Genomic DNA, 27,840 nt, shown 5'->3' on the forward strand with positions numbered 1-27,840 from the left:
CAATCAGAGTAAGTTTGCGTTTGGAGTTGGCAACATCCTACATCGTTTATTGCGGGATTCACCGTTAAGTGCATGATTTAACAGATGTGCAACGACGAACCGGGATATTTAAGCGTTTTATTTCATTTGTCTTCAAAGAATATTGATAATATATTCCAAGACTGCTTTTATTGTTATTTGTTGTTTATTTACTTTTATCTGTGAAAAGAATTAATAAAAAGAAAACAATGAACAGTGGAGTTTCGAATTGACTGTAGCTGTTAGCCCTATTGGCTTTTACAGCGTCACCGGGAGGGGAACAGTGGAGTTATGACAGCAAAAAAAGGCAGAAGCGAAATGTAGATGAAGAAAATAAAAAATTAAACATACTGTTTTTGGATTTGCAGAAATCAGCTTCTGTGCGATTATAATAATAAGTTCCTACTAAAAAAACTGCTATCAAAAAGAATATTTATCTACCACTGAAACACTAATAAATAAATCAATTTTCCCAAAAAGGCAAGAGAAGTACAGTTATATAGTCTCTTCAAAAGTATCGTGGATTTTGATTTACGGAGGGTCGCACAGATTTATTATGGCATTTTGTAGATACTCATGTAACCAACGTGAACTGACAGGCTCGCTCGGTGATATTGAACGTGCAGCTAATTTATTTGCAATTGATTTAGCTAGTTTTTAGCTTTTGGTTATTAAAAAATAAAAAAAATTAATAAAGAATATTATGTATAGCCTCACTTTCAGTATATTGACTGATGCTTACAATGAGACTATTTTGACCGAAGCAACGTTTATGTGTGGTGCAAAATATTCCGTAAAAATATGTGAAATTTGAAGAATGGAGGTCGTGTCGGTCGGTTATTTACGTCAGCCAAAAATAAATACGTTAGTAAAGTGAAATAAATAGCGTTAGCAGATAGTGCCTAAACATGTCGACCCGATGAGATACAACTCTTACCAATGATTTGGGCATGAGAGCAGTAGCCGCGAAATCCATTTCAATATTGCTCAGTTTTGAAAGAAAAGAGCACCGGACTCTGCTCCTAAAGATCGAAAATTCCTCCAAAGGGTCATAGCTGATAGAGAATCATGGTATTTGACTGGTCACTTGAAAACCAAAACCCAATCTTACAAACTCAGTACAAAAGTTCAAAAATAAATAAAATATTACTGAACATAGTAAAACAACTTCTGTGTCTGATACATCACATCTGCCTAGTACATCACACTCGTCTACATCAATAGAAAAATTCTTATACTTCTTATGTTCACTAACATCCTTACAAATATGAAATAGACATGTTTCTTATGTATAGAAAACATATGGATAGGTTCGTTAGTATTAATTCTCATTGAATAGAATATGTGTTACTAAAACACTATTTCATTTATCAAAGAAATCTCTTCATAAAATAAGGTGTTCTTATAATATATATACTATGTTTGAGTACAATAAAAAAAATAAGACATGAGATATATATAGGTATGTTACCACGTAACGAGACAAGTCGAAGAAAGGAACATTATCTATTATTAAGGGCAAATATTTCTTGTACAATGAGTACTATGACACCGACATCTTAATTGGATCAGTGCATCAACGGGAACAATAAATTATATTCCCGTTATAAAAGCATAAAATTCAGTTTACAAAAACTACGTTTTATATGCGAAGTGGCTTAACATTATAGCTTTAACTATTATGTTTGTAATTTTCATGTCTTTCATAATACATATAAAATACATATACACGAAGATTTGAATAATTCGCTCACATACAATTTCTTTTGTTGTATTTCAATTATCTTTGGATGGCGTCACCTCAGGCGACGTACATTTGATGGAATCTGCTTTCAAAAAGTCTCACTTATATTGTTTCAATCCAACAATTCATTTTATTTAACAATGTCTTTCTTTAGCATTTAACATTCAAACTGCGATATGTACCTAATATTCTAATTGTAAGAAAAATATGTACGAAACAAAACCAAATCTACGCTAGCTTTAGTGGCTTTGTGAAAATATTTGTACAAGCTAACGTAATCACTTCGACCCTTTCTAGTTATCCTAAAACAAGTGTCCCTCGTAATAGACCCTGATTCTTGATAAATAAAATTGTATTTGGAAGGGTCATTTTGAACGTGAACACAATATAAACGCGTAAATACAATTATCGCTTCTAAAATTATAATGGCAAATACATATATGTGTGTGTTTATATGCATACGTATGTGTGTGTCCTACAATTTCAGTGGCTGTGCCGTAGCATGATCCGAGAGCGAGTGAAATAACAATGCTAGCATGATAGAGACACTTGTTTTATTTCACGAGAGTTAGGATTGATGTCACTATGAAACTTCTGAATCTATCTATATAAGAGTTTGTATAAAAATATGTTACTCCTGACCTTACACTGGTTATATACTTACTGTTAGGTAAATCACAGGGTTAATATAAAGTTCAGCAAACAGTTTCAGTATGGAGCCATAAAATAACTTTCGTTTCGAAAAAATTAACTATCCATAAAAACTTTACTACCCACATTATACTATCATAACAAGGGGTGATTTGGGTCACATTACATTAGAAGGGATTTTCTTAGTTAAAGATAAGGTTATAACAAGTAAAAAAAATGTTTCCGCCCGGGATCGAACCGGGGACCTTGTGCGTGTGAAGCACACGTGATAACCGCTACACTACGGAAACAGATACATTTATCCTGAAATGTAATGAATAATAAATAGAAAAATCCATAGAAAAGAGTATGAAAAAAAAATATCACTTATAAAAAAAATATAAGAGTATAGAGTCTAAAATCGCGCTGCAGGATTAAGCAACAATATATAATAATTAAAAGAAAACTTAGCTTCAATTTGACATATAATTAATAAATATACCTACGTTATAAACGTATCTTTAAATTTATCGAAACCATACCTGTTTACACCGGGCTGCAAGGAGGTGCGGGTAGGTGCGCAACGGCATAGGTACGTGATTTTTTTGTATCTTCATATAAATTGCCGTGATGTAGAGGTTATTTTATTTAAAAAATAAATAAACGAAATTTAGTACCAAAAATCAATTAAAAAAAATTGCAATTAATAATAATGGCGATAAAATTTTGATAGGCATAGGTTAATATTATTTTTTCCTAATTATAAAAAAACATAAATATTTGGTCTTAAGCAAAAACTCGATCAAGACACCAACAGATCAAGATCAAGATCCTGCAGCGAGATCTCGTACTAATACGAAAAACATGGAACGCCTTATGTCGAAGCATGATTATGTATTAAGATTAATTATGGAAGCCGACTAACAGATACAAGTAAAAGGATGAATAGTGATAACACATATATGTATAGCTTCATTTATTTAAAACCATAATTATAATGTTTAAACATCATGTCTCATTAGACCACGAACCCTTTACTCGCTTAATTTCTGAAAAAACACATCAATATTAGTTTTAATTCTAACATCAGCTATGAAGTTTTATTAGTTGCGTTCATGATCATTTTCTTCGGCGAAACATTTATAAAACAATCTAACCCATCAAACTATCATTTATTGATACTCTGCTTACTAATTTAAACATAATTTTAATGACTTACTTTTCTTTTTATTAGTCTTTTTTTTAGAAAGGTATTTAACGAAAACGTCGCCTGAAAAAAAATATATTGACTTTGACAACGACAGTGACAGTGACATACCTCAAGCGACCATACTGATCACTAAATGTACTCACCGAACTGGTTAACTACAAAAAAAAACAATAAAAAAAATTAAAAACTATTAGATTAATATAAATAATAATCAAGAAAATTCGATTGGCATAATTCAATGTTGTTTCGTTTGTTTAACATAAAAAAATATACTTTAGTCCTTTAAATTTTGACAGTCGAATTTCCTTGTTTTATAATTCTATATATTCATTACCATCCACATCTTCTATCTTAACGTGATATTTTTTTTCCAAAGCTAAAAAAAAATAATTTATATTAAATGTATATAAATGTAATTATTATGATTTCTCACATTTATCTCTCAAAATTAACTAAGAGTTAACGAAAAAATAGGGAGACAGATTGTATATTTCAATAATATGTCCATAAACTTATGTAGCTATTTCAACAAATGTAATCCAACCTCAAGATGTTCTTTCCAAAAAAGGGAGTGACTGAAAATATATGAGTTATATTAGAACTTTAAAAAACCTTACTTTTTATCATGTGTTTTAACATCTCCTTAGATTTATCCAAGCCGTAACTTTGCACTAAGGCTTTCACGAAACCTTTGAATTGCGTCAGCCACAAAGGATCTTAATATAAAGACATATACATTAATGTTTCAACACCTTTGTTTATTTATTATATTACTTTAATAATTTATTGTCAGCATTGTTTATTTTATTACGGAATTGTAACTTACCCATATTCGTTCTTACATCTGTAATACAATAGAAGTTAAAGAGTATTCCTATCAAGGGATTCAGAAATGTGACATCGTAATAGATATCTTTAAACTAAAACATTTCGAAATAATAACGGTAGATGTTGTATTATTAATAATTATAATAAAAATCGGTATCGTGTAACTCAAGAGAGAACAGTATTAGCAGGTTACCGTGGGTTAAATAAATCATTGCTCCCGTGGAACGAGTTTGGTTTACCAACCTACATTACACGCAGTTTACAGTTTACTGTTTACAGTTTTTCTCCCATTGAAATACGTTGATCTATTAATGAAAGACTAGAAACTGTACGTGTTTAGTGAAAACATAGACGCGTTATAATATTACTGGTGGATGTTTTGTTAAAATGAGAATTGACATCGTTGATATTGTAATAACATATTAGTTCCTCCCGGTGACGCTGTAAAAGCCGACAGGGCTAACAGCTAAAGACAAGTCGAAACTTAAAAAAAAACCTTTTAGTATTACTAACCTTTTTTGTTTTTACTCGCTCTGAACGATGGTTCGGACGGACCGAGTTCAATCATCGTGGTACCTAATTAAATATATTATACGTATACTACTAATTATTCAATTTTCATTACAACACACACGCAAACCAAATTCAACCCGGAGTGACCAACCGCGTTCGGTGACCCGAACTTATGACGATCTAATATATATAACGTACATTAATAGATAAATTAATACATCCAAATAAGTGACATTTAACAAATAGACATGTTATTTGTAAACTCACCGTCTCGGCCCACTGGAATATAAAGTAATAAATCATTTATTTGAGTCACTGATGACGGGGGAGTGTCGTAAATTCTTATTTTTATTACACCAAGAAATTCTACCTAACACAGCCAAACAACTGTGAGTTGTTATGTTACTTTGAATTCTAATATTTTTGTGTTTTTGAACGCAATGCTCTTAGCGTTGTGAGCCGCGTCTCTCGTGTCGATGAATTATTTATTTTATATTTCCTTTATGAATTTTAATAATTTGGTATTGTTAGAAATATCAAAAAAATATATATAAAATAATGTTATTTTGGCTTAATAAGTCTGTATTATGTTGAATATTTTAAGTAGAAGAGAGAGATAGCAATATATCTATTATATTAACACTAGAGGAGTAATGAAGAGATATTTTATTACATTTACTAATAATTAGTTTTCCGATCTTAACTTGATAAATATTTTATTCAGTGTCCTTAAAACTATGTGAGAAAACACGAATAATTTTAGATTCCAGCTAAAAACATGTTTCTTAATCAGTTATTGTTATTTGAATGTTTTGTTTATATCTGTTTTTAGGGCAACTAATGCTGGAATAACCTCATTCATGCTTGTAATAAGAGACAGTGTAAATTAATATCGTCTAACTTATAGTATCTAGTATAATTTAAACATGATGTTGGTGTACATTTTTTGAAAAATCCGTTACAAAACAAAACTGAGGCGATCCCAATACGAACTTGATCAATTATTTGGGGAAGTTTTGAAGTTTCACGGGAAAAATAAAATGATTTTTCCTCGTAAACGTTATAAAGGAATTTATTTACAGCATTGATATATATCAATAAAATCCTTGGACTCCCTTTTGAAATACAATGTAAGGAAGTGATTTTTTAAAGTTTTTTTCTACGTTTCTCGAAATTGCTTCTGAAACTAGTTAAAATACTAATAAATGATATCTCAAATCAAAAAGATTTTTATATTTCACAATTATGAATTAAATACAAGTAGTGCTGCTTTAGTTCCTTAAAGTAAGTTATAAGCATATACTTAAGACTTTTAATTCTTTTCATTCTTTTGTATCCGTTTGTGTTTATGTGGCAGAATGTAAAATTATCATAATAATGTAGAGAGATCCATTAAATTTTAATATTACTTCCCTTGTAAATACTCACCTTTAACGTGAAGAAGTACGTTCATCTTCTTTTCAGTTTCTGTAAATGTCATTTGGATATTTAAAAAATGTTACTTTATAATATTTTTTTAGCTTTATGGTGAAGTTTTAAAATCACCAAAATATTAGATTACCTTCAACGAGTTGTTGTATTCGAGGCTTGGATTCCTCGTAGCCATGGTCGTTGACAAGCTGCGAGATGTTTGCACGAAGCTCTGCCAGCCACTCGGGATCTGTGTTCTCATTATTCTGTTCTAGACGATTTAATAATACATTCATTTACATAAAATGTTTGTTCCATCTTACAGGTTAGATGACGCCATGGAGGTCAATGGAAGATCAATAAGGAAGACAAAACATTGAGATTTAAAACGAATAAAATAATAACCAGCATAAAGAAGCATTTGTTAATATAATTTGACTACTTCTTATGGAATTATAAATAAAGTATTTTAAAGGCGCTCCGATATTTTGTAAGGAAAATGAAATGTAATCCAAAAATATGTTTCCGCCCGGGATCGAACCGGGGACCTTGTGCGTGTGAAGCACACGTGATAACCGCTACACTACGGAAACTCTATCGGCAATTTCGAAATTAAAGATAAAAATGTAAAGTCCACTGATTAACTAACAATACTTGCCCGACATATCATTATCATTTCCAGTTCTTAAAATCGGTCTTCCGTTTTCAGTAACGTCTGCAAAATAGAAGTAAATAAAAGTAGAGATTTATATTATTGCACTAAGATACTTTTGTTCGATGTTTATTGACACTTAAAAAAGAAAAATCTTCAATAAGTACAACAATTTATTTCCATAGTATCCAATTTGTAATCTTGTCTTTTCATAAAATAATGACAAAGAAACATAATTTAGAGTGAACACCGAGCTTTATTGAACTAACGACCCTCCTTATATAGCCCTAAAGCAGATCGTATTCTATTTAAATTTACAAGGAAAAAATAGCATTTCTTTGTAGAATATTTTTTTTAAGTGTAAATTAAAATAATTTTATGAAATAGATAAAAGAAATTCAATGATTTTGATAAATGAAAATGTCTGGTGGAAGCTGTTTCAACAACAAAACAATATTTTTTTTATTTATTCATGAAATATATAAAGTATAAGCCTTTATAATAAATACGTTTAAACTTTTTCAGTACCAATTTCGACAGCTTATATTTTTATCTTGGATCTGACGGCATCCAAAGGGAAAGGGAAATTAAGGTTTAAACTTTATGTATGTACACATATCATGTATGTATGTATAATATTTTCACTATTTATTGAAGGAAGTAAAGGAATTCAACTGATTTTGATTAGTTTCTAGCTTGCTAGGTATCCGATTTTCTTTTTCATTGCCAAAGTAGGTACCTACCTACTCTGTAGTTCAAAAACCTTAAAATTAATCTGATTCCATTTTAGCACCACAAGGTTAATCGTTTCTTCTTTAAAGCCTAATAAAATACATTTTTTTAAATGTAATATTATAATTTAAAATCTAATGACAAAGTTGAAAAAATATAAAGGTATGTACATATACCTATTTTTGTGTCATTAATAATGATTAACAGGTAAAGGACTAAAGTTGCTTCAGCAATAAATAGACATGAAAAATTGACAGCTCTTTTGGATGAAAGTGATAGATGTTTTATATCGCAGTGAGAGAAAAAGGATCAATTGGTATGTCGGACAGAGATAGTGTAATAAATCAAAACCTACCTATTCCTTTTATATCACAATTCACTAGATGAGAGGGTGGACGTCTTTTAAGTTATGGTCCAACTTTATATATGCTTAATCTTAATACCATTAAGGGATATCAGAAAATAAACTCAAGTAGAAAGATTGTGTCTCGTGTAATTTTTTTTAGGTATTTAATATTGACAGCTGTAGTAGAACATATGCAAAAGGAAATAATTTTTGCATATGTGCAGTACAGCAGTTCTTTTGTAGTTTTTTCAAATGTCAGTACCGATAGTCTAATTTTTGCATCATCACAGTACGTATGAAGCATCGCCCGTGTGTAATTCAATAGCCATTCTTTAAATATTAGAAAAAAATACTCCGCATAATTGGTGAGGCTCACTGCCATAGTTTGACATAACAGGATCGCATTCGGATTTTTTTGGAATTATCATCCCTATGAGGGCGTCCTGAGAAACGTGAATTCTTTAAAAACGCAGGTCCTGTGTTGGTGCAATGGCTCGTGGCCACCATCCTATTGGAGCTTCACTTGGGAGAGGAGGCGGCGGACGTATTCCTGTTTTTCCTTCCAGGTCAAAGCCTAAGAATAGGGCTATATGGTATATATAGCCTTTGCGGCAATGACTTGCTCTCAGAAGGAGGCCACTGCAAACAAAAGTCTTACGCTGCCGATCATTACACCTATCATATGCAGAAGCGAGAGGTTTCCGTATCACTACGAGTGTCATCGATCGATGAGGAACAAATCAATCCAAATGTAATCAACCAGGAGGCAGAGGAATACAACTAAGCTCCCCATGTCGGATCAACCCGGATCCGAGTTGTCTCGGGTCCAACTACATGGAAGCTTTAAGCTTGAAAGAAGTGGACAAGCTGTAAACTTGGAAGCAAATTAAGCAGTAGCCGTAGCGAGACGGTCTTTGTCAGCAACGTTCTCCTCCGTTCCATGAGGAGGGTATCGCTTGCATAGCAAAAAACACCCAGCCGGGGCAGGAGTGTACAGCGAAAAACTCAATCACATCCTATAATATGTTCTACGAGACGAGCTTCAGAACCGAGCCCTGTGGAACTCCAAAGGTGACGCCACTGTGTTGGGCTACTCGCAGGGGTCCTCATACTCACAGGAGCTCTGTGCCTCGCATTTGAGCGACGATAGTTACGAGAGTCTAGGGAGCCACTTCATGGTACCGAAGCGCCTCGTTCAATCCCGAATAGCAAGCTGTTAATAGCGTTGGATATATCCAGGGACACCGTCAATGCGATATCCCTTGCAAATACAGCTTCTTGGGTCAAGTATCTCTAGAATATACTATACCTAGACTAGACTACTCTTTACCTACAACGTTAGTCATCGATCTACTCGACATGAGAGGAACTGAGCCCCTGAGACCCAAGCACCCACTTTGCCCTCGCAATGGAAGCTTTACAGAGTCATTAAATTATTAAATCTTTAAATTGGTCCCTGTGACATGCAGAAAATATCAGTTACTTTACTTTTTGCATTACTCGATGGCGATGCAGAGATAAATCATAAGTACCTAGAAATAATACTTATGTTATGACATATGATAGTCCAAGCTACATTTTTGTACAGTTTAATCGTAATTCGATAAAGTTTTTGCGTGACAGATTTCAAACGTCCATATATCCTACAAACTTCTACATTCTTAATATTAGTAGAATAATTGCTACGTCGTCTTTGTAAAAAAAATGTGAATATGTTTAAACGTCGTATTACTCCCTTAACAAACAATAACGGACATTCAATAAAATAAAATGTACGTCTTGTACCTGACACAATATTTTCTGATGCCTATCAAAACCCTAAAAAGTTACAAGGAAAATTCAACCGTTTGCACGCGTTCTGCCAAGAGGAAAAGTCATCGAACAAACTTTATAACGTTTATAAACAATTTTTAATGTTTTTCTTTATTTCTTCATTTATTCTTCATCTTTAAGAACGAAGCCAAATTAAATATCCTAGTTATAAGTTAACTGTTTTGTTATAAGTAAATTGATTTATACTTACGCGAACGATAGCTCTTTAATCCGATGGCTTGCTGTAAAAGCACCTAATAAAATATACAAAATTTTATTAAGTTTTACTAAAAACAGTTACAATATTGTATAAGAGACATCTACCATCAGTGAGCACGTTACTGCATTCTACTTTATGCAGATTTATTGTAAGCTTCTGTAATGTTATACGGCTAACGGCCGATTCCCGCACAAATCCCAGAATACTAAGGTTAAAATAGATAATTACTACGGTGACTAATTTACATGTTGTATAAAAAATTATTTAATTTTCGTTCCAGAATTCATCGTTCAATTAATTCGCTCATTAATATAAGAATCTGTCATTAGGGAAATGAAAGATACGTGTTTCAAAAATTGAACCAATGTATAAATACACCCACATCTAATTTGGATGCCCATTACTAAGAGTATTATTGATTATTAAAAGAAGATAAATGATGGATTTAACTTATTAAAGAATTACAGAACACTAATATTATGCACGGTATAATTGAATTATTAAAAATCAGTGTTAAATAAAACGCAGATTTCAACAGTAAAAAATATTGTAATAGTCAACATTTCTACAAACACAAAATTGCTTAAAATCTCTATATTTATTATACATATATAGATATTTACTTCTTAATAACACATTGGGCCTACCATAGACAATATATTTTAAACCCCATAACATATGTAAACTCTTTTTAAATATAGGTGCTTATTTTTTCTACTCACCAATGACCAGCAAAGCCTTATCGAACAGAACATTTCTATTATATACGACAACCATTCCTATGAAGAAATTATTTAAACATTTTTATTGACAATTAAGGTTAAGTCAAGCGTGCACGCTGCACAGCTATTACTCACGTAAAATCACATGTGTGGTTGAAAACAATTAGACTATTTGTACTATAAATATATTCAACGATATAGGCACGAGATTGCTTTTAAACTTACTTCAGGGACGGATCTAATATTACATTGAAGCTTTTTATCACACGCTCTTATGTCAACAAATATATAAACATCAACAGGAATAGCATACATGTATGTATAGCATTAATTTATAATCTGCCCTCGTACCACGCTATGGCGCGATTGTTTTCTTGGTATAGGATTGTAAGGGGTGGGGGTTAAATAAAAGATCGCGCGTCCGTTCAATTTATTAGTGCATGTCTGGTAGCACGACGACCACCATCCTCGTCCTGCCTCGTACCACGTTCATGCTCAGCGGGCCCACGTTCTTCTCTAGGGCTGCGTATATATCTGTCGCGTTTGTAACTGGCGTATTATTGATGTGGGTCACAATATCCCCCGGCTGTAGACCGCCGCTGAGTAAAACGATTTTGTATGTGACATGTGAAAATCTTCATGAGATAAGACTATCAACTTGCATATAATTAAATTTTACCTTAATATATATACATATAGTACAAAATACATTTAGATTAATTATCTGTTCATAATATCTTTACATGTTGATCGCTAAAAGCCCGGATTCTGGACCCTAGCAGTGGAAGAAATCGTAATTGGTCTACAGTGACTTTGACACTGACAAATTTATGTAAATAGTGACAATTGTCATTTCTTTTACACTCGATTTTTGTTCATAACATGTTAATTAATATTTTATAGAATATTTAGAATACATTTACTCTGAACCATAAGAGAATTATGTTATATTTTTAAAATAGTCGAAAAAGTTTTTATAAATTAAATGTCAATACAAACTTGTAAGCAGGAGATCCGATTATGACTTTCCATACGAGAATTCCGTGTTGAATATCTGTAGGCATCTGGAAATACAATAAAATGGTAAGAAAACGTGTACATTATGTACAGATACAAAATATATATACATAATTGTCTTCGGAATTCAAACATGTATGACGTCACATTCGTTCAGTTGTCAGGGGGACGGTAAATGTTGGTACGCAGATTCAATATGATTTCTATACCTCAGGGTTCCTCATTCGTAACTCCATCAGTATGTTGGGTGTCAAGGACAGCATCGTTATGCCTAAGTATCTTCTTGAAACTGGTGGTGTTTTAGTTGTACCTATAATAAGATATGATTCGTTTATATATTCATATCTATTTACAAACAAAGCTAGAATATCAAATCTCATATTAATGTAGTGTTTTTCCAAATTACATAACTATGTGGTTTATTTTATCTGATAGTGGTAAGAAATATAAAAATCCATGCATATATTTATATATATATCAGATTTAATACAAATTCATTGTTTTAAAGAGGACGCCAGCCTCGCTGACGTCACTAATGTCACTTGTTTCAGTACGTTCCAGATATTTTAAAATGAAACTTCAATTCTTCTAAATGTTCTTGTATTTCTCGAAGGTTCTTCATAATGACATTCTTTATGATCCGCACTCGCTGAACTCTGCAGTCCGCTGTCGTGCGTCCAGACGTCATATTTATACCAGAATTCAAACATAGTTCTTTTCTCCTTTTAAAAAGTCTTTGATTTCGTTTTACTTTTAACAATAGTAACGACGACCAATAAGTTGTTATAATAATTGATGACAGCCTTGAGTTATTTTCATGTTGCATCCGTCATTGAAGCTGCTTGCGCCGAAATATATATATATATATTATTTTTTGAATAATGAATTATTGAGGGTAGTTAAAATTGTCAGGAATACCCGCATAGCCACCTGTGCAAGTGTAGTCACAACAATGAGTGTTGGTTGGTATAAATAGAGGCGAGAGTAAAAATTAAAAAATAGTCACACTCGGGCCGTTGCAGGGATTGAACCTATTTGAAGAAAGGTGTTCGTCAAACCGGCTATGGGGTTACCTTTAATACCCTTAGAGGCCGACGACATTCAGGAATAAAGTCATTGGTAACGTCAGTTATGCTGACGTCACTTTTGCAAAACGACAAAGTGGTTCTAACTCTGACGAAAATGATCTTACAAATAATGTGAGCTCTAAATATAAAGTAAAGTGAATACTGATTTGAAAATCATTTGATTGTACCAAACAAAGATAATTTTATATATTTTGTGTGTTATAAAGCTGTGTGTATACGTACGAAAGTAATAATAATATCAATGATTACTAACGTTTTTCGAGGAAGTCCTTGACGTAGTCTATTGGTATGGCAAATGATATTCCCGATGTGACCTTCATACTGTTGATACCTATCGCCTCCCCGTTCAGGTTGACGAGTGGTCCACCGCTGTTCCCGAAGGTTATAGGGGCATCCGTCTGTATGTAAACCATGTCTTTGCCTGGTCATACCAAAGTTTTATGAAATTTGGTCCAGTCTTTATGTTTTCGCTATCTAACTTATAAGAATAATATATATGTTTAGTAACAGTCAGTCAACAAATTACGGCATTACTTTATTATAATAAATAGTTATTTTATTTTATATAATTAATATAAATAAAAATAATTAAATTTTTTTTTAGCTAAAAGGCTAAGGTTACTCTTATTACATCATCTGTCTGTTCGTGAGTTCAGTCATAATCAGACTAGCTGCTTTAATAAAAAAAAAAAATGTCTTTATACCATGGAAACATCCAAATACATGTAATAAAATGGGTTTTTTTATTATTACAAACAGATACTACAATTTTATTTCATTGTATTTATCTAAACAGGCTTTAAAAAATATTTTCAATTATAATAATTCAGTCAAAATTACCTTAAATTTATACATAATAAATGTTCTCCAACTATATTGTTAGGTTTGATCATATCAACAGTTACTCACCTCTCAGGCCCAGTTCCTCGCTAGCTCGCTGAGTTGAACTTATAACACCCGCAGTCACTGTGTTACTCAGAGCCAGAGGACTACCCATCGCTACCACCTATAACATTAAAAAGGCATCTCTAATAAAGTTAGCAGAATGAAACGAAATCAAGACTTCTGATACACTTATAGACAAAATACACATAGAGAAGAGAGAGACAACAGATGGCAAAAAAAAAACATTCAATACATCATAGCATCAACACAGTTAAAGGTAACCAAAATAATCAAGAAACATGCTTCACTTCATACTAAAAGGATTACAAGATTTGAATACCTATTCCGATAGGGCCAAGTGTCTCAAAAGCACTGGCCAACAAGCTTGTCTGAAAAAGACAAAGAACCCATAGAAAATACAGATATCTCCAGAATATTAATATGTAGTAAGACTAATGGAAAAATTGATAAATCATCAAATATTAAGCTTTTGCAAGACTATAATATACCTTTATTAAAAAATATATATTTCACAGACTAAAAACCACTGTATGATACAGATCATCATTTAAATGAAACCTTTTTTACTATTATATAGTTGCCAGTGCAATATATTCCTCTAGATACAACAATATTGAGTTAAAATTGTAATTAAAATTTAGTTTGGAGACAGAATGATAAATTCACCAACACAAGCAGAACACCACAAGTATTTCCTATTGAATACATACTTATAGAGCTGAATATAGAAATTGTTTTATGGAGAGGTGGAGGAACATCAGGAGAGATGTTCGAAGTGTATTACAGAGGATGAGATTTGAGTCGCAAAGAAAAGGAGTGACAGGATGTATGGACCTTTGAAAGTATATAGCGTTGACCCCAAGGACCTCGGGACGAAGGCACTAGAAAAAAGTCTATTATATTGGTGTTGTGTATTAGTTATACTTGCTCAGTATTGTTAAATAATATTATGTTGTCAAGTATGTAGATAGATCACTTTAATATGTCTGTCTTGTTAACACAATGCGGATATTATTAATCAAATATAGTTTTATTGAATGCACTTGGCTGTTTTTAAATTGAAGGTAATGCAGAGAATATATTTTTATAAATACAAACCCACTCGCCAGGCCGAACATCAGCTGATGAACCAAGTGTCATTGTGGGCAAGTTCTTGACGGGTATCCTAAGGGTGGCAAGATCTGACTTCAGGTCTACATCCTCAACTATACCGATATGAGTTGAACCATCCTGGAATTATAATGTTACATTGTCTAAGTTGTCAAATTTTCATTGGAACATTATGTTGGTCAAAATATACTACTTGATAGTTCTATATAGGAATTTGTTTCACATTTATATGGTGTAATATAAGGATGTGATTAAGTCTACTATTAAATAGTACTAACTAGTTTCAGCAACTTTGTTCTCCCTATTTTAATTTCTCAGTTTTTATTTTTTTCTAAATATTTAGTTAATCATATATATTTCAAAAATTCGTTTTTTAATATAAATTTTGATTAAAAACTCATTGCATCATTATGAACCTAGTCTATGCCTGGTACTCATCAGGGTTAACTTTTTATTAACTTATTTATGGAGTACAAAACATACAAAGAATTCATTAACTGACTATTTTATCTGTATTTTATGTGTAGAATAACTTACCATTAACCGTACTTTGACGGTCGCATTAGGTTTATTAACCACAACATGAGCGTTGGTTAATATTAATCCGTCTTCCTTCACTATAAAACCTGATCCGTTAGACAGTGTTAATTGTTTACCAGTAAATATATCCAACCTTCTGGAATCCTCGATTTCAATGTACACTACAGAAGGCGCGGAGACGGCTACAACATCAGCTATAAAATTAAACTGGTCACGTCTGCCTGATAAATTAATAACACTAGCAGCAGACACCTTTTCCTTTAAAGTCACATAACCTACAACACCAGCGGCAACTAGGATGCCGCCAAAAAAGTATTTATTTTTTAAATTATCGTAACTCTGATCTTGACTATAACTTGATAAAGTTCTGCAAACATTGTTGTAGTTTATTTTTAATTTACTATTCCTAATCAAAAATCGAGACACTACTCTTATTGACATATTGCGTTTATTTTGACAATTGACAGTAATGACAGTGACCCGCTTGATAGTCTAGATTCTATGATAAAGTTATATAGAGATTTCAATTAATAAAAAAATTCGGTTTTTCAAGACTTTAATCAACATTTCATTGATTTTAATGATTTCAAGTTATGTGTGTTAGTGGAAAATAAAAAATAAAAATGGTAAAATAAATTTAATGTAATATAAAAATTTTACTTGATATTTTTTATATACAGATTCAAATCGCAATCATCTAAGTTTTTTCTATATATCAAAAAATTACAATCTTGATATGTGTATATGTAAATTTTAACTACAAATAAAATAACAAAAATTAGGAACTAAGCCTATCCTAAACCAAGATCTTTAATAAAATAATAGACGTATACAAGAAATCAGTTTACGTAAATAGATTTGTTCAAATTATATACACGTTTGAATGTATTTTGAGCTTCTTATTGACTAGTCTTAATATTGATATTACAAATAACACATTCAGTACAAAATAAGGTTTGATATTATTAAGGTATGTTTTGAAGTTTATCAACGCTTAGGAAGACATGCAATACTTTGTTAAAATTTATTTAACCTGTAAATCTTATTTGGAATGATAATTGACGATAACTCCTATGACTCCTATGTTTTCCACACTATCTTTATAACAGCAATCCAAAACTACTTCAGATTAACTCCAATAGGACCAATCACTACATCCGCAGCCAACGACGCCATTTTCTTTTCCGTTGTGACCGTTCACCTTACTTATTTTGTTAATATTTGGTGTGTAAGTGTAGAAAACCTCGCAGTACGACTTGTCATCCCTCGGTAGATCAAAGTTAACGTTCTTAGCAGCAAGCCAGGCAGCTCCGATCGCGCTCGAGACACGCAAGCGTACAAATTCAAGATTTGTTGTTATCTGAAATATTATCCCTAGTTAATAATGTAACGTAAATTGTCTTAACATTAGATATTTTATTTTATTTGAGGACCAAGTGATTCGTCATGGAGATATTCTTTAAAACATTTGAAAAAACTCACACGTCTCTTATTGAGTTGTTTCAGAGTTCCAGGTTTCAACAGTGACCAGCTCTTCCAGACCGAGCCGACACAGACAACTCTTATTTTTTTCAGTTCTCCTCCGTTTTCGTCCACTTCTTCCCCCTGTCCCTTTTCACCCCGGTTCCTCCTCTGTGCTTTATCTGCGAGTGCTGCAGCGTGGGCTGCAAGTGCTGAACCCGCATCAGCGAACACGTGCTGCGCTAGCTCATCCCCCTCATACGCTAATTGGGACAGCTTTGATGTCAATCCTGTGGACAAACAGTGCTTGAAATGCCTCAATTCGTTGGTTAAGGGAATATTTAGTCAGTGTTTAGTCTAATTGATCGCCATTCTACAGGAACTGCTCGAGTTGAGTTCAAAAAGACAGTTTGATGAAAATCAAACAGCATTAATAAAACGTGTCGTGTTATATACACGAATTATTATTTAAGAATAACTAATGATAAATTACGATCAACGATCCACTTATCAGCTTACCAGCGAACTGTGCTTTATCGAAGTGTTTATAGACGTGTGGCAGGAGTTCAGCTTGTGATGTGACATTAAAGTGTTCCTGGACAGCCGTCCACACACGCTCAGTGGAGTGCAGGGAGGGACGGAGACCATCCTCATGGTCAAAAACAGTCTTCACAGCTCTATGGGCTATCCAATACGCTGAAACGATGTTATGACTATAAAATAATACTGTTTTATTACTCCGGTGAATCACAAAAACCCCCGATAATAGTTCCACGAACACAATCGAATAACAAAGCCCTTTAATAATAATCGCTTGTGATAATGAATATATTAGTTATTATAGGTGAAGTCGAAAGTATAGTGGACTGATTTTTTTGTGTGTCAGACATAATAAAGATTCCTCTTAGTGAAAAAATTTATCCTAATTAACCTTTATCTTTTATGTTATTCTCTCCATCTTATCTTTAATTCCCAAGATCATTTATTTGGTTATATAAGTTTATATTCAGCGTTTCTAAACTAGTTAGTTGATAAATATCACATACTATGGAACGAAGTATCTTTTCGTATTTGTATCAATTTTAATAAATATGAGGGATTCGGAAGTATGAAAACATTTAATGGCGGTGCCATTTATTGGCTCACATCAGGAACTACATTTATATTTGTGAGAAACAGTATTTGGATGATGATGTAGGTAACATACCGCTGCCCTCGTCTCCGAGGAAATGTCCCCAGCCACCGCAGCCATACTGCTGACCCTCCGGTGTTCGTAACAATCCATTCGATCCAGTACCTACAAGAAGTTTAGTACTAACATAAATAATAAGCCCTCAGCATTCAGTGATGTCTACTTTAATTGAAACGAAAGCTTTCTCGTTTCCTTATTCGGGAGTCTCAAGATACTTTTGAAACTTAAAAGAAATTCCAAGTTAACAATTCTTATTTAATGAGTTATATAGAGACTAAAGAGTCCGCGACTTCGAAGTATATATATTCTGAAGCCTCTGGTTAAATGATCCTACAGTTCTGGTAGGTGGGCTTGTATTAAAAATTCCCTTTTGAAATTTGGATAATGTCAAAGTTTTTTAGATATTTGCTAAATAGGAACCCATTTTTTGGGGAGTGTTTCTTTTATTTCCTCCAAAATCTACACGCTACGCGGAAACCCATGAATCGTCGTTCTTATACTTCGAAGAAAAAGTTTGACCTCAAGTATTACTGATCTAGACAAGTTGATTTGGTAACTAAAACAATGAAATACTTTTGCTATTCTGGCGACAATTAGTATGAAATTTGGGCTCACAAAATTTTAATTGAACTGGAGTCTTTCAATCACTTTTGTCGTATCTGAGAGCAACATGACGACAACAATAAAAAATGTATAAAGAGTGCAAAATGTTTTAAGCGATTTGATAGCGACAATAATTATAAAGCTGTTTAAATATTATAAATGGCAACACAGGAATTTAACAAGTGACCATATTCGTATTACATAGTTGGTTAAGCGATTGTAAGTGAAAGGAGATTTCGATAAAATTTTATAAACAATGTACCTGACATTACTAACCAATAATAATGCTTTGGATCGTTGACTGTGGGCACAAATGTTTATGATAGTGATATTACTTTATAGAATAACAGCTATTAAGTTGCAAAAGGTTAAAAAATAAACGAAAAAAAAAAAATAGAAATGAAAATATTTTGTGAACGAATAGTGTAAAGTCATTATTATAAGAAGTAATTGACTAACTGAATAAGATTTTTTAAATATTTTCGATAATACATCATTTTATGCAATTCATGTAAGAGTCCTGAGAGACTTTGCTATTCCTTCCGGATACAGCCGCGGTCTTTGAGGCTTATACTTTAATTTATTCATTATTTATTTATAGATGTAGATGTTTGATTAAACACTTAAAATTTATAGTTAGGGGAATTTTTTCTATGTTAGTAACTTCTGTTTGATTTAAATTAACTCATTTGCGAAGAAGCAGTATTTTATTCCATATCTTCTATTTTATCCAACACGTAATTCACCCCAGCGACCTTCTCTATTCTTGTTATAATACATTTACATAATTTATGAATTAGGCACATAAATATAAAATAAGAACAATTTTTTTCTTATAATTTTCATCAAGCAAAAGACCTTTACCTTTTTCATAATATTTTTTTTACAAGTACAAATTAAAAAAATTAACAAAGAGACATTTTCAATCCTTCTAACGCTTTCACACAGAAAATACTAAATAGATTTTTACCAAACCCTACATTCAATGTAGAGTATATATCAGAATCACATTAATTTATAAATTTTCAATATTATTTTTTTTATATTTAAGCAGATGTATTTTTTACGAAATCCAAAACACAGAAGATAAAAAGCGCTGAGGACAATTACCATAATTTTTCTCATAAATCATTTCCTTCTTACTGAGCCGATATCTAAATCTAATTTTCTATATCCAAGATAATGAGAAGATATTTATAGGTCTCTATATATAATATTATATTTAAACACACGCAAATATAATATTAAATAATCGATTCATAGTTTGAGGTCGACGCCATCTTTAATAGTCAATGACATTAGAATTAAAAACCGGAAAATAAATAACATTAAATCGATACTTTAATGAATCGAATATTCGGAAATTAATGAGATTCTCCTTTTAGATGAGTTTGCGGATATAATTTATAATTATGTAAAAAATTTACATTCAGTACTGAATACTATAATTCGTCAAACAAATAAAAACGTTGATATATATAAAATATTCCATGTTTCCAGTGCGAATGAAGACGGCATTAAAATATATATAGCTGAAATAACAACAATGTGATATAGAGAGGTAATTTGACGGGACTTTTGTTTTATTAATATATTGTTATAGAGATTTTTATTTAGAAATCGTAATTACTGAATACATACATAATTAATGTGTAAATAGGAATGAGTTGGTAAATATTAAACAAATACTTATTTCGAGAATAAATTAAAAATTGTAGTAGGTTAAAAGAAGCATTTGGTTATTGTATATTTTTTATTGAATATTATAAGTTTTAAGCCAAGGATTGTAAAGATAATAAAGCGAGATGTAAATCTGTTCGTAGTATTTTTTCCAATACTTATAATACAATGTGGTGATGAACCTTGGCCATTGGAAAGGAAAATATCCACAAAACAATACCAACTTCCAATTTTGTTAGTTCTGTAATTTATTGTGTTAATATTTTAAAAATAATTTAATTAATTAATTTAATTTTAATCCATTATATGTCTAACAACGCGACCGGAGCCGTGGGTCCAAGCTAGTGCGTAATGAACTTTTATTTAATAAACAAGCTCCTAAGTTAATCAATGAAGGGCGACCTAGTTGGATCGACCTTCAAGTGCAAGGTTATCAGAGGTTATCAGATGAGCTCATTAAAACGGGGACACGAGATGCCCCCATACAGAAAACATTCACTCTCTTCCTGTTTTTCAAACTAAACTAAAATTACTTTCGTTTATGCAATGTATAGACTATAGGGGATATTTTATACTGCTTATTGGTCTATTGGTTACTACTTACTACGTTACTGGTCTATACGATATATATTTCTAGCGTTAAATATTTTCCAACCTCCTACAAATTCTATTATATACATATAACTTGTATATATGATTCCTCACCAGCTATAAGGACCATCCCGCCACTAGGTGCTCCTGTAAATAGAGATCCGGCTGTATCGGAAGCGACGAACACTTCTCTGGAGCAAGATTTGTCTTTCTCCTTCAATCTTGCCGCCAGCACCGTGTTGCTGCTCTCTTGCTCGCATCCCGACAGAGTCAAACCCTGGCCAAGAAAATATAATCTCTACATTGCCGTCAGCGTACTTGGAGTTATCGAAGCTTACTGACGAAATTATTACAAGAAAACGCATTACAAGGAGGAAATTTAACAGACAATTGATCGGATATATATCAGATAAAATAAAGCTATTGTACTCAAGTAGGATAATTAGTAGCAAAAACTAGTAACGTCTGTTAAGTAATGAGCTGCTTAAAGGTGAACCAAAAATGTTCAACCTTGAAAAAGCAAAAATGTACAATCTTGACGGTTTGATGTTAGTGATAACTCACAAATGAATCCAACGGTTCATCCAGAGAAATCCCCGCATCAATCTTTGCAGCATGCAGCATCTCTATGACCCTCCGCGCGCACTCCTCTATCCCAAGCGACCAGTGGTTCGTGCCGGGCCCTTTAGACCTGCCGACAACTTTACCCGTCTGGTCACATATCACCAGGTTTGAATGTGTCGCACCTCTGAAATTATAAAACATTAATAAGTTTATTTCTTGAAGTAATACTAACTTTAAAGTAAAAAAAAAAGTCTTTCGGATGCAAGAACAAATAGTAACCCAACATGCTACTAATGTTATGAATGAGACTTTGTGAGGATGTATGTATGTTTGTTGTCTTTTACGAAAAAAAAAATCAAATAGATATTGATAAAAATTTTCGATAATGTAGATAAAACATCCAAATAAGACATAGACTATAAGTTATCCTGAAATCTTTTGTTATTATCGCACGATCCATGCATTATAAGAAGTTGTTTTGTGTGGAATCACGTAACACAAACAATAGATGTCGCTGCCGGTCGATTACCATTTATATTGTTTTAACATATTATTACACATTTATCTCGGCCTAATTCCGAAGTCCACGCGGACGAAGTACTAGACAAAAACTAGTATGTATATAAATAAGAATATAATATCATCAGACACATACAAAATCATCTATGTAGGTGATAGCTTTATATGGTTATTTAGACAGCCAGCAATATTGACAGATTCACGTCGTTAATGTCGGTTTAGTTTGTTAGTGCGAAATAAGGATGAAATTTATTAATGCGAAAACAATTGATTTTAATTGAACAATATAAAATATACAAAGCCTTGAATGATTACACTCATTGTCAATGTATTTTATTAAAAATGACAAGACGAGAGAAATTCTTAAATTAGAATATAAGTAACGTACGTATTATAAGTAGAGTACAAAGATGATATACTTTTGTTTCACGCCAAAAAAAAATAATTAATTAATTATGACTGGTTTTTGTTATATACGAATAAGATTAAAAATTTGTTGAAGAATGTTTTTTTCTTTATATCACGATAAATTTTCTAAAATAGTCAAGTCCTACACTATTTTCGAAATTCTAAGAAAATTATATCATAGTTTCGTGTTATTTAGACAATTTATATATAAATTTGTCTAGTTTTACATTCAATACACTAATGATGTTATAATTCAATGAAAATATCGCCATATTAGGCGACGTCGCGGCAAAAGCTTGTATAGTATTCAAGGAAAACGCAATCGGTTAACAATATAGGAGTAACGAAGTTTCTTTCAATGAACTTGACACCACACGTGCTTCTGTCTGCAAAACAATCATACGTAACTTATCTTTTATCATATCTTATATGATAAAAGATAAAGATATATATATATAGTATAAAGCTAATGATTATGTTTGAAAGTCTTAGTTCTGGAACTAGTGGTTTGACCTCAATCAAAAATAGTTTTAAAAAGTGTTTTGAAGCTAGTTGTAGGCTACGCATTAATACAAAATTAACTGTTTTTGTTTTGATTAATCTAAATTAGTTAACGAAAAAAAAAATTATATAGATTCAGATTTGTAATAACAAACAATTCGAGCGAAGCCGCGAATTTAATCTTGTATATAAATAAATTGATAACAGCTGATAAAAATGCAATCGTATGCTGATACAGATTATAAAATATCCCCTCTCTTGTCGGCAAAATATATATTATATATTATAATGTAACAATAAATAATCAATGAGGATATTACCGTCACTGATAAAGAACATAACTAACTGCATATTGCACCCTGTTTGTGAAGGGAATCTTTTGCATGTACCACAAGTTTGCACCATCAAACCAGACAGCTTCTAGTATTTGAAATGCAAACATGTGTCAAATGTATACACTGATAGTATAAAAAGTAGCTAAAGAGTTTGGTTGTCATGTTATAGTATATAAACAGAATTAAGCCTTTGACATGTATATAATATTATGTAAAAGATTTCAATTAAATTTTATATTTCCTTAATAATATTCTTGGATTTCATTAAAAAAAACCTAAGCTAACTGTTGAAATTAGTTCGTTATTAAAATGCAAATGTTTAGAAAAGGAAGACGTTTTAAAATTTTTATCAAATGATACCGAACATAAACTTGGATGTCATTCATATTTCCTTATGAAGAAAAGGCTTTCAAAGAAATTACTCCAAATTGCTGTTCAGGTAAATACGTTACATATACCTATTAGAAAGTTTTGAATAAGAAATACCAACTTTGTGAAAAGGCGATACCACATACAAACAAATCGACTGACTCACTCAAAATATAAACATAAAAATATGCAAATCACGTAAACATTCACAGCATTGAATAGTAGTTTTATATGACGCTCGACTTCAACAAGTGATTGTAATTCCAGTAGTGGAATGCGACTCGTTGTAGTGACCTCAAGACACACCCACACACACCCTCGACGTTTACTGAGACGCTGGGTCAGACACCTTCCACTTGACCGTTGATGTGATGATGGAATTATCTACTTCATGCTCAGTATACCAATCACTAAGATCATCAGATTGGAGAGACGATTATAGTATATTTGTATAAAAATTTCCTTGACTCGAGCAGAATTACTTCAACATTAGCTTAATGTCAAAAGCCAAAATACATTAGTATTTGCAGATTCTAAGTTATTTTCAATAATATTTCTTTCTCTGGTGTGAGACTCGGCGGGACCTTGATACTGTCTACATTTAGGTTGACGATGCATTCTAGTATTAAGGACACTGGACATAATTGTATAACTTGAGGCTTTTATGTTTTTGCTATTTACAATCCTTTTTAGTCATAGAAATCTGCTTATAAAATTTAATGATACCGTTACGCCGGACTGACAGAAAAAATTACAAAAAACCAAGGCATCATCGCTTAAAAGCAATATTTTTAACGGTATTTAAAACTTAGCAAATATAAGGTAATTGAATTATACACAACTTAACTAGTTATGACAATGTTATTAAATATATTTCATAATTGTTTTCTTCTACTAAACTGTCTTCTTCCATCCAAAGGCTTAGGTAAAGATGCCAAACGTGTGACGTTGGGACTATAGCAATATCAGGAGTCTTGGAATTGGATTAGCGGGAAAATAGGATTAGAACTAACATTCACACATCTCAAAACCCAACTGTAATAGATTTTTTTTTTAGATGTTTTTGTAGATTTTTTAAAGATCGGTCGAATCCGTATGCTTAGCACTAGTTTGCATAATTACGCAGACATTTTGCGTTGCTCATTCAATAACATAGTTTAGTAAATTAATAGACAAATATTAATGAATGGAAAACTATTTATTGTACCTCACACGACCTGGAGACCATAACTATTTTATGATGTACGTTTAATGGTCAGAGATAAGAGATACAAGATAGATTTTTACTGTTTTTTCCTATGTGGAAATATTTTAAATGCTTTTTATATACAAATTACAAGGTAGAGCCAGATTCAAAACACTACAACTACTTTAACAATATATACTTATATATAACATTTTATTCCCTGTTTGTAATTTCATATTAAGTTTACACAACAATCACATAAAAGTTTATACGAATTAATTTTTTTTGTCTGTCTTTCTGTTTGTTCGGCACAATTTCTGGAAAGGCTGGGCCAACTTTAACGGGAATGTCACTCGTAAATAGGTCATATCATAAGGAGTAATTTTAGCTACTTTTTTACCGACTTCAAAAGAAGGAAGTTCTCCATTCGGCTAAATGTTTATTACTCTATAACTTCAATTGAAGGCCGATTTTCATAATGAATAATAAGGTTTGTTAAGACATTTCTCAAGGGGCTTTTATTATGTGAGCAAAGCCGCAGGTAAAAACTAGTAGTAAATATAAGATATAAGACATAAAGATAAATGATTCGTCATTATTTTATAGCTGAGCGCTGTTCCGTTGACAGAATTGAAGCATCATCAAAAAATGTAAAAGACTTTTAACTTATTGACATAATTTACACTTATTTAAAGCATTTAAGTTACGAGGTTAAAAAAACATAGTTTTAATACCTCGTGATTAAATTCTGTTTTGATTTTCTTGTTTGGGAGGATCTATTATAAACAAAACCACTATATATCTAGTAGTTAGTGTTAAAAGATTTAAAGAAGATCTGCTTTACTACGACGTATTCTGATTTCTATATTGGTTTAATAGTTTCCCGACCTTAAATGTGTTAAGTGAAACAAATATACGATTTTGTCCATAAAATGGAGCTGTGTGTGTAGTCCAAGTTGACATCGTCACACGGTCACACTACATACCACTCGTTTGCCGTTTCTCATTCAATAAGCTACGTTTATACTATAATATGCGAAGTTTTTTGAACGTAAAACTGTCAACGCTCCGTATGCACCTAGTGTGACGATGCTAAATTGGACTAAAAACTAAAATTTTATCACAATCAGTTCAGTAATTTTATGTAATTGTCTAACAAATTATATTCTATTCTAAAGTTACACTAAGTAAGTGCAAACAATATTTCGTTTGTTGTCACGATAAAGCCAGAAGCCGGTTATTCAATAAATAAGACATTCTGAATGTTATCTGACAAACAAAAGTTTTAAATATTTACAATAACATCAAGGGGCTTCATCTAAATGTCATCTCAATAAATATTCTACTCAGATCGATTCAAGGTTAAATTTAAATAACATTTAGTTTGTTGTACCAGATGAGACACTTTCGTGGTGTGATGGAATTATTTTCACTTACTATTTTCTACTAACAAGTTACGTGTACACTTAAGAGATGTAGTTTAATTAAGATTTTAGACCTTGATAATTTCTTAAAAATCACTTGAGTCAATTAAAACTGATTGAAACATCACAATTTAAATGAATTTAATGTGCAATTGATTGTCTCTGACACTTGTTGAATGATTTAAATGTACAACAGTTTAGTTTTAAGGACATTGAGACAAAAATATATATAATTTATATGTAATTAAATTCAGAAACACTCTCACTACTCATGTGTATTGTGAATAGTAAAAAAGTCAAGGCTGTCAAAAAATAGGCATTCCAGGCGTGTTTGATACGATTACCTAAAAGTAAACTTATATCAATAGTAATAAGATTTAATATCATTCAGCGCAACTAGTCATTAACAATATATAGTGTATAAATTTGATGAAGGCGGGATTTTAATAGAATGTTTTGATTTCTACCCTTTTTTTACAGTTCTTTTCGAATTTGTTAAGATCTGGCAAGAGATAGGAATTAGAAAGAAGTCTTCAACAAGTCCGACGACGCAACCAAAAAAATCTTATATACCTAACTATGAAACATCGAGGGATCATTATTGATATTTATTGAACCCATCCAAGTGAGACAAAAAAACTAACAAATTTTTAAACATTAAATCATGTACTAGTGTTGCTTAAAATGACATCTGTAACCCTTGTATTTACCTGTCAAGTACGTGACAAATAGATTGATCTACAATACAAAACAATTTATATAATTATGTATTAGAATTAGTAATATGATCATAGAGTTAATACTACGATATTGTTTTAAATAATAGGTATTATACATTAGAATAACACACGCTACTGTGTTAATAAAAAGTAATTTATTTTCTATACTGCATTGTTTGCAAGTTTGAGGCCTACATCTACATTCACGCAACTTTCACATTTATAATATTAATAGGATATATAATTCAACTTCAACTACATAGCAATTTTCGATCAAATGAACGTTTCACAACAATGATTTCAAGGTAGGCCTTTCTACTTTCAAAAATAGGATATTGTCAGATCATAATAAACATTGCAACTCACCCTTCCACGCCACCAAAGTACATAGTTCTGTCCATAATGTGATTTGTTTATTACAAGGAAAGCGTGGGCGGTTATCACTATGATAAAAACGAACTAAATAATTTATACTAAACACTATCAACACAAATACTTGCCACGACCGCGGCTGACGTACTGAAAGTTGAAACTATTAACGTAGTGATGTGATAAGTTTGGGTTTTGACAATGGATTCATGACGTTTATGTTTTGACGTTTTGACGTTTCATGTTTGACAGTAGTGTTTATGCCGACTAGTGATGAAACAACTAACAGAGATTTAAACGGTTAAGTATATTTTTTATTAGGTATTTTAAATTCGTATACTTATAATGAATTGATTAAGAGTAATTAGCGACAAATACCGCTTAAGGTCACTTTGGCTGGAAGGCAGCGCTAGTAGAAACT

General features: G+C 31.8%; 3 protein-coding genes, 1 long non-coding RNA gene and 2 other non-coding genes across 6 annotated transcripts in view; 1 reads left to right on the forward strand and 5 right to left on the reverse strand.

Moving 5' to 3' along the window:
* The window catches only part of LOC116774884 (uncharacterized), a 66,218-nt gene extending 59,598 nt beyond the window's left edge, over window positions 1-6,620 (reverse strand). Inside the window, exons 1-2 of the mRNA XM_061524043.1 lie at window positions 6,505-6,620; window positions 6,372-6,410 (exon numbers count right to left, since the gene is read on the reverse strand). The gene's annotated coding sequence lies outside the window, so the exon portion shown is untranslated. The remainder of the gene's footprint in view (window positions 1-6,371; window positions 6,411-6,504) is intronic.
* Trnav-cac (transfer RNA valine (anticodon CAC)) lies at window positions 2,631-2,703 on the reverse strand. Its single transcript has one exon. It is a non-coding gene; the product is annotated as a tRNA-Val (tRNA).
* On the reverse strand, window positions 3,354-5,125 carry LOC116774702 (uncharacterized). Its single transcript, XM_032667430.2, has 7 exons — window positions 4,944-5,125; window positions 4,429-4,446; window positions 4,220-4,318; window positions 3,937-3,978; window positions 3,746-3,757; window positions 3,612-3,662; window positions 3,354-3,441 (listed from the first exon to the last, which is right to left on the reverse strand). Exons 1-7 carry the CDS (start codon window positions 4,996-4,998, stop codon window positions 3,401-3,403), a joined length of 318 nt encoding a protein of 105 aa, XP_032523321.2. The 5' UTR covers window positions 4,999-5,125; the 3' UTR covers window positions 3,354-3,400.
* A 253-nt stretch (window positions 6,621-6,873) lies between the features above and the next one.
* Window positions 6,874-6,946, reverse strand: Trnav-cac (transfer RNA valine (anticodon CAC)). Its single transcript has one exon. It is a non-coding gene; the product is annotated as a tRNA-Val (tRNA).
* A 60-nt stretch (window positions 6,947-7,006) lies between these two features.
* Window positions 7,007-27,582, reverse strand: LOC116774701 (serine protease HTRA2, mitochondrial). Its single transcript, XM_061524044.1, has 16 exons — window positions 27,417-27,582; window positions 21,590-21,773; window positions 21,140-21,302; window positions 18,167-18,256; window positions 17,479-17,655; window positions 16,981-17,249; window positions 16,654-16,858; window positions 15,496-15,791; window positions 14,947-15,078; window positions 13,852-13,948; window positions 13,196-13,363; window positions 12,064-12,164; window positions 11,837-11,901; window positions 10,838-11,436; window positions 10,107-10,149; window positions 7,007-7,068 (listed from the first exon to the last, which is right to left on the reverse strand). The coding sequence occupies exons 1-14, from the start codon at window positions 27,449-27,451 to the stop codon at window positions 11,271-11,273; spliced, it is 2,148 nt and encodes a 715-aa protein (XP_061380028.1). The 5' UTR covers window positions 27,452-27,582; the 3' UTR covers window positions 7,007-7,068; window positions 10,107-10,149; window positions 10,838-11,270.
* LOC133319477 (uncharacterized) lies at window positions 13,359-14,890 on the forward strand. The gene is made up of 2 exons (XR_009753072.1): window positions 13,359-13,667; window positions 13,826-14,890. It is a non-coding gene; the product is annotated as an uncharacterized LOC133319477 (long non-coding RNA).
* Window positions 27,583-27,840: the final 258 nt, after the last annotated feature.

This window comes from Danaus plexippus, chromosome 23 (assembly GCF_018135715.1).
Source record: "Danaus plexippus chromosome 23, MEX_DaPlex, whole genome shotgun sequence".
Classification (NCBI taxonomy): domain Eukaryota; kingdom Metazoa; phylum Arthropoda; class Insecta; order Lepidoptera; family Nymphalidae; genus Danaus; species Danaus plexippus.